The 8,207-nt window shown below is 32.9% G+C and overlaps 1 protein-coding gene across 1 annotated transcript; it reads left to right on the forward strand.

Moving 5' to 3' along the window:
• Positions 1-1,684: 1,684 nt before the first annotated feature.
• Positions 1,685-4,404, forward strand: LOC130630158 (cilia- and flagella-associated protein 251-like). The gene is made up of 5 exons (XM_057443551.1): positions 1,685-1,728; positions 3,097-3,118; positions 3,638-3,730; positions 3,869-3,949; positions 4,207-4,404. The coding sequence occupies exons 1-5, from the start codon at positions 1,685-1,687 to the stop codon at positions 4,402-4,404; spliced, it is 438 nt and encodes a 145-aa protein (XP_057299534.1).
• Positions 4,405-8,207: the final 3,803 nt, after the last annotated feature.

The following is an 8,207-nucleotide window of genomic DNA, read 5'->3' on the forward strand; positions in this document are numbered from 1 at the left end:
TGTGTTAACCACAAATTTGTAACACTTAATATTTATTCTTCTGAATTCATTGTAGCATGTGTTGTTTGATAAATATTCTTGAGATTCAACAACCAAATCACTTAGAGTTGTGCTGTCTAATTCGATTGGGATATGCTGCTGCTCAGTGGTAACCTTTTCATAGAAACTTGAATGTTTACAAGTGCGACGGCGTGCGAGTCCTCTTTTGCTTTTACAAACTTTATCACAGTCATCACATTTAAAATTACCAGGGGTTAATACCTACAAAAACAAAAAGATATCGTTAATATTATATATTTTTATGTTGATTGTTATTTATTATTGTATATATAGCTAGCTATATTCAGGAATTTAATGTTGTTGTTCCACGTAGAGAAGATTATTATGCGTTGAATATATTATTTATATTACCTGTCCGACATCCACAACATTTTTAGTCAAAAATTCTTCATCTAAAACATTATCGTCCAAAAAGTCTAGCAAGAAATCTAGAGTTTCTCCTGTAACGTAGTCTTCGCTCATCGCCATTTTGAAAGTATTTTGCAAACTCTTTGGTCACGTGATAACAATTCTATTCATGTCAACATGCACGGCGCAACAATCGTAAATAACAATGGAGCGCTAGACCAGGTTTTTCTTCTATAGACTATGGTTTAATTAAGACAATCGCGTAATACAGACAACATATGCTAGCTATGTAGCTATATTATGTGTCCATATCATGCAGTGTGTATATAGTGTGATCTAGCAACTTTGCTTGTTATACATAAGTTTATAGCTTTCCCTTAAAACAATATTGAAAATATGTTTGTGTTCGGGCTGGGTCTTTGTGAAGGGTACACAAGTATGTGTATTTTTTTGAAATATTAAATACCAGGGTATTTTTCTACGTTATCTTTCATATCAACAAGTGAAATAACCCTGGGGACGAGGGTGCGTGTCAATACTGAGTATCTACAGGTAATAAAACTTCTTTAAGACGCAGACTTTGTCATCTCTATAATAATACGCTAAGTGTGTGACAGGCAAAGTTGATATCGCCATTTTCCTTTGAAGTCGCCGAAAAAATTATGTCAATTCTGCTAGCGGGTTTACTTTGTTTACATCACGTGATGAAAACGACTTAATTTGATTTGCTGAGATAAATTTAACGGCTAACTTTCGAAAAATGGTGTCCTCTCGCCACCAAAAAACCCCACAAAGGAACAGTCTTGAAATAAGTAAAATAAGCATATTTAAAAATGCAAAATGCAAAAAAGCATATTTAAAAAAAAAAAGTCCAAGTGAAGAAGCAAAAAAGTGAAGTTGGAAGTGAAAGTTGAGCTACGTGGACCTAGAAGTAAAGTAAATTTAGAAGTAGAAAATAAAGGCCACCAAAAAAAAGCACAGAAGAACGATCCCTTAAGTAAGAAAGTATAAAAGTGAAGTGAGAAGTGGAGCTAAATGTAAAGTAAAGTTAGAAGTAGAAAACAAAGGCTAGAGTTTAAAGTGGATTTGAAATCACAAATAGTAAGAACTTTGATATTTTAGACGTTTGGTTTTTATGTCAGTGGATCAAGCAGACTCGCATTTCAAAAGCCACATTTTTTTATATTTTACCGCGCATGTAGACATACTTGTTTACGTTTTGTTGCATAATTCATGTGCCCTGGCGCGTAACTAATGTATTGTCCTAAAATTCAAAATGCTACATAAAGCTGTTGGTTTACTAAAAAATGGGAAACTTTGGTTTGTTGAACTGTAATGTTACTAATTTTACATTACTATTGTTTCTCTTTATATGTGTTTTACTAAGCATAAATAGGTAGCTTTAGTTTTAGCTAAGTCTTCCCGGTTTAAGTATATTTGACTGGGTGTCTTAGCTACTGTTAGCTAGCTAATGTTAGCCTCTAAGTCCAGCTCCTCTCCCATGGCTAGCTCTAACCTATGAATTCTGTTGTTATTCCTCTTTTTTATTATCTATAGATTACTACTATAGTTTCCAAATTTCTCTTCTTTTATGAGCACGAATTACGATGTAACAAGCTAGTTAGCTACCTACAAAATCTTTCAAAGGTAGGATGTATTTTTATGCCCATAAAGTATAGATGAATTCCGTTGCTTACATTTTCAATGGTAAGCTCTCTCGGCTTTCGCATTTGCGTGGCAGGGTAAAAGATTGGGGTGCTAGGTGAAGCAAAGTAATTATCATTCATTTCTTCAAAATTATCGTTCATTTCATCAAACAAGGCATTCTTAATGAATTCAAATAAATCAGAAGCCATCAACTTATACTCGATAATAGTTTATAACCTCAACGATGTCCCCGTTAGAAGAAATTCACAGTAAAAGACCTTTCTTCACCAAATCCTAGCATCTTTTTTCCTGCCACGCTAAAGCCAGAGCCAAGGAGCTTACCGCTAAAAAGTAAACAAATGACGTCACACTGAAATTCATTTATAATTTTTTTCACATTACCTGTGCACTTTACAAGGGGGATCACATGCAATATGACAATTGGAACGAATTTTATAGAATTTAAAGTGTGTGTGTTAGTTATTTATTATTGTTTTTGTTTCTGATTTTGGTATATAATGGGCGATGACTGTATGCCCTGAAATGACTGATTTTTCTAAATTTTGATGTGTTTCACATACTTTTTATGCAAGATTGATGGGTAATGGTAATATACGACATGCTGAATGAAATCATTTTTGTTGATTTAGATGTGTTTCTCAAAAACCAATCTGTTTTACATTTTGTGTAAACTTTTGTTTATGAACCGTATACAATGTTTCCAAAATAATGATCTTTGTTGATTCAAGTTTATTCTTTGCTCATTGATTTTTTGACTTTTAGGTTTAAAATTGTTGGAAAAGGGGCAGTACGGAACTAAAAAGGAAAATTTTTGTGTTCCTAATTGGTTGATTTTTACATTTTGTGTAAATTTTTGTGGGAGAGGATGGTATCCAACCAAAATGACTGATTTTTCTATATTTAAATTCGATGTTTTCGAAACTATGGCTTTTTCATATTTTTGTATAAGCATTTAAGGGAAAGACAATATTTAAAATGTGTAAAGAACTTATATTTGTTGATTTGTGCTAACTCTTGCAGGCCTCCTTTTTGGCATTTGAGAGTAAAATACCAAGTGTTTTCAACATAATCACTTAAAAGATGTACATATTTTAGATGCGTTATTTCTGACACTGTTATTATTGGTGTTGTAACTGTCGGTGTTCTTACTGTCGGTTTTGTAAGTATTGGTGTTGTGATTGTCGTTGTTGTAACTTTTTATCAACTAGCTTTTACACTTTGCAAGCTGTTCTTTTTGATTTTGTGTAAGATTTGTGTGGAGGATTTAATGCGATTTGACGTTTGACATTTTGTGTGAAATTTTAAGAACATTTTTTTTTTGTATATGCACTACTGACGTCAGCAAAACATCTAAAGCAACCTATTTTTCATTGGCCTTTTGCCTGAGTGGATTTTTCCACGGGCCTTATCGACTAGTACTCGAAATAATAATAAAGAACTTAAGGAATGCAAAATACATACTATGTTAGACAGCTGATTATCAGAATGCTTTTGACATTTTTAAACTTACATGTAACAGTCTTGAATAATTTTTTAGTTGTTCGCACTATCTTTCTTACAGCGTAAACTTCTCTTGTTTGTGTTTAATTGTTGTTCAAAATTAAACAAGGTATTCCCCAATTTCCCTTCACTACTCAAGATGCCACTTTTTAAGGTATGTTATGTATGGAGAGAATACCTGCGCTTTTTATAAAAAATCGGTGTTTCTTTATTTTTTAAATGGAAGAAATTGCGGAATCTATATTTATAAATGTTAAGGTGTTTTTTTACAAATAATCATGTTTTTACTTAGGAAAAAAAACAAGGACCAAGAAAGATGATAAAACGAGAAAAAGAAGATAAAACCCAAAATGAGGATAGAGAAGGCGAAAAAGTAAAGAGAGAAGGTATGAATAAAGGAATTGAATGTAAAGGAATTGGGGATCCCGAGGAAAAATAACATAAAAAAGAGGAATGCATGAAAGAATTAAGAATCAAGAATAAATAAAAGAGAGTCCGAATAAATTCATTGCGACGAGAACGTTTGTCGCAATGAATCTATTCTGACTGATTGAAGTAGCGTATTATATTCAGTATATAAAAAAGGATATTTTGCTTTGATAAATAATCATGCTTTTGCTTTCATTTTAGGTGGATACACAAAAACTAGAAAAGGTGAAAAAACAGAAAAGAGTACAGGAAGATCAAAAAGGAAAAGTGGATGGAGAAGAGAAAGAAGATATAGAAGATAAAGAAGGTGAAAATAAAGAAAGTGAATCTAATGAAAACGAGGTAGATGAAGGAAAGGGTAAAAAAGATGAGCAAGAAGAACATGGAAAAAAGAATTGAAATATGGAAAAGAAGAAATTTATTATTATTATTATTATTATTATTATTATAAAAAATTTTTATACAGGATATAGATTTTCAATATATATAATATTGCTATTAACAAACGTCCTGTCTTTAAAAATAAAAATATAGTAAGGTAAAAACATATATTATATAAGCAATAAAAATAAAACTAGTTAAAAAGTCTTAAAATTAGCTAAAACTGCCAGATTGTGTGTGAGATGAATACAAATAAAATATCACAACTGAAGTAAAGTCTCCGCAGGAAAAATAAGCACGTTAAATCAAACAGAACACTCTGAACTATCAAATGGAGTATGTGACTATCGGATATAAATCAAATCAAAGGTTAAAAATCTTCAAAACATTTTTCCTAAACAAATTAAAATTTTCAATTTTACGAATATTTAATGGTAGCTCGTTGTATAGTGTAACACCCATTGAAAAGAAACCAGATTTTGCATATTTGAGTTTTGTGAAAGGAATTTGTAATTTATAACGATCATTTCTTGTCCCCCTACCATGGGACTGTACTTTGAAGTAATCAATAAAGTTTGCACACGTTTTCCTTTCTAAACATTTTCACACAAGTAGAATTGATTGTTTCTTCACTACGTTTTCAACAAGTGGTTGGCTTGTTCCAGTGACGGTTTCAGCTAGATTATCAATGGATTTAAGCTTATTTCTTTGCGTTTGGCTTAAATTTAAGTTTACCGTACAGTTGTATATTATGCAAGGAAGAATCATTCCATTGTAAATCTTTCTTTTTGACGAATCGTCGAGATAACTTTGAAGAGAAGACAACATACGTAATTTGGATACTGGACGCTTGTAGATTTTATCAAAATTAGTAGAGAGTGAAAATGAACTATCCAACGTAGTTCTCAAGTATTTGTATGTTTCGGTAGCCTGTTTCTCAGTGTCATCAAACAACAAGGACATATTTTTACCACAGAATGATAGTTTTTTCGAGGTACCAAAAAGCATAGTTTAGTTTTTGCCTTTATTCAAGTTGATAACTAGCTAGTTGATTTGGAAATATGTTGAAATCAACTTCAAGTCCTCATTTAGCTGGTACTCGATTGATTCCTTGTTCTTTCCCTCGACATAAACCACAGTGTCATCAGCAAAGTTCAAAGAATGCGTGTTTTTTAAGCATTACTCAAAGTCATTGAAATAAATCAAGAAAAGAAGTGGTCCCAAGATCGAGCCTTGGGGCACTCCACAGGTGATCTTCATACGTTCTGAATTACACTTCTCAACAATACAGTATTGCTCCCTATTGAAAAGGTAGTCAGCGAACCAATTTCGAGCAGAACCTCTGATTCCAACACTTTTCAACTTTTCCAAGAGAACTGAATGGTTTAAAGTGTCAAAAGCCTTTGATAAGTCAATATAAAGTGCACCTACCAAGTTGCCTTTGTCGACAGCTTCGCGAATATTGTGTGTCAGCAGGATAGTAGCTATCTCAGTTGAACGTCTTTTCCGATAACCGAACTGATTTTCTGATAAGATGTTGTTATTCTCGAGGTAATCAGATAGTTGTTTATGGACAGCTTTCTCGAGGACTTTTGATAAGGAAGAAAGTACGGAAATCGGTCGATAATTGTTGTTGTTGTCAGTTGCACCTCCTTTGTGAATCGGGGTAATTTTCGCAATTTTCCACTCAGTTGGAACCAGTCCAGTGGAAATCGACATGTTGATGAGGTGAGTTAATGGACCCGATACGGGTTGGGCAGCATCTTTCAGGATTCCTGGAGGTAGGTTGAAGTAGTTAAAAAGTAAAAAAAGAGGAAACGAAAATTAAAAAAAATAATCAAAAGAAGCAAAAAAGTAAGATTTCTGTAAAATTCGTTATTTTATTATTTTGCTTTCTTTTCTCTCTCTTCTTGCTTTAATCTAAAATTACCACGCGATGGATTATTTATGAAATTAACACAAAACACACTTTAGAAAAGTTCTTTCTTAACACATAACTTTGTTAACACATAACAAAATGAGGTTGGCTTTTCATTGAAACCGTTTTAGAAAATCATCCCTTTTCTCAGCTGGAATTGTAGCAGTAAAATAATCTCTTATAATAATACGGTGACTGTGTCTGTCCTTAACACAGAAAGTAGATGTTTTATTTTCCTTTGATATTGTTGAAAAATGCATGCCTAATATGTTAAGTCTTCTGACGTTACGGCGCGACACTACTTTAACGTCAATATCCTATATTAAATTAATGAAGCCATTACAGTGCACCCAAAACTTTGAGGCTAAAAACTTGGAAACGAGGTGGTGACGTCAATGATTTTTCACCGCGTGTGTAACTAGGGACCACCTAGGACCAATTTGGGTAAGTTTTCCAAACCTGGGTTACCAAATCAGTTTCGGAATGGACGGGTTGATGACGTCATCACAAAATCTTAATATCTCCGCAACCGTTTGTAAAAAGTACATAATCCTATACATTTTCCTGATCAGCGATTCAAGATCTATACGATGAAGGCAACAGGTATACAAATTTATATAAAAAAAATTCGGTTTAGACGGAGCTATTGATGACGTCAGCAAAAATTTTAAACCCTTATATCTCATTAACCGTTAGGACATGATCATATACATTTTCTTGATCAGCAGTTTAAGCTCTAAACAATAGAGGCAACGTGAAAACAAATTTCTTAGAAAAAATATTTCGTCTTTTGACAGATTCTTGCTGACGTCATGAAAATTTAAATAGCGGTTCTTTTTTATTGTTATCCTGTCTAAGTGGATTTTTCCACGGGCTTTATCGACTAGTAGTAAAATAAACAAGTTTCAGTTTTTCATCCAAATTATTGTTAAATATTTTTGTCCTTAAAATCATAACCGTTTCATATTTTAGGTTCTATATAATAAACCTTACCGTTTATGTGTTTTTTACAAGAAGATGTGCTCCAAACTTACTGATCACATTAAAAATTGCCATAAAGAACTAGAGGTAGTAAAAAAAACACTAATGTTGAAAAAAAAGAGAGCGTGTGAATGCTTTTCAGCAGATGAAAAGATTGGGGATCAAAGAATTTAATGAAAAAGAAGCTGTTAAAAAAAATCCGATATATCAGGGTGAGAAAAAAAGAAGAAAGCATCGAAAATTGGTTAGGTTTGTTGGTTTTAAGCAGAACAAATACTGCATGTATTTGTTCTGCTTTTATATCTAAACGATTTTTCTCTACCCGCAAACACGGTTGCTCTAAGAAGTTCGACTCGGCTGCTGTGCCGATACCGTTGCTTGAAGACTGCCTATTGACAACAAGGTTAAGCGATGACTTCATAATTAACGTTTTGGACAAGGTCAGGGATGACGAATTGGGAGGGATTGTACGAAAGGACAAATTCATCCTGTAGTTAGGATATAAGCATTATAACAAAAACAAACACAAGAAAAGAAAAACTGCTAGAAGTGAAATGAGGCTTTTAGCCCAAATGTATAAGGCTGCAATATCGTTCACAGGCTTTATGGGCACTAATGGAAACGTTATCGATTTATTTTGCCGCGAGAATTTTCATCATTTATGTGATGCGGTGGAGATGATAACTCGACGTGAGGAAAAAGGAAGACTAGTCTTAAGCATAAAGCTAATATCTTATAATTAAATCTTGTAAAAGGCTACGTGACCGCTTTTTTATTGATAAGGAAAAGAATCTGGCATCTTTCCAATAAAGTTTTTTATTCGTCCGAATTTAAACTAATCAAGATATTCTAAAATCATAACTTTGAGACTTTAATGCGAAAATAGGAAACACTATAATAGGAAGCAATAACAAGTATCCAG

This window comes from Hydractinia symbiolongicarpus, chromosome 2, assembly GCF_029227915.1.
Source record: "Hydractinia symbiolongicarpus strain clone_291-10 chromosome 2, HSymV2.1, whole genome shotgun sequence".
Classification (NCBI taxonomy): Eukaryota; Metazoa; Cnidaria; class Hydrozoa; order Anthoathecata; family Hydractiniidae; genus Hydractinia; species Hydractinia symbiolongicarpus.

Excerpts from the sequence above, each read along its gene's own strand:
- LOC130630158 (XM_057443551.1), top strand. The coding sequence starts at position 1,685 with ATGCTACATAAAGCTGTTGGTTTACTAAAAAATGGGAAACTTTG. Across the intron at positions 1,729-3,096 it reads CTAAAAAATGGGAAACTTTG|GCCTCCTTTTTGGCATTTGA; the intron begins GTTTGTTGAACT and ends TAACTCTTGCAG. Across the intron at positions 3,119-3,637 it reads CTCCTTTTTGGCATTTGAGA|CGTAAACTTCTCTTGTTTGT; the intron begins GTAAAATACCAA and ends TCTTTCTTACAG.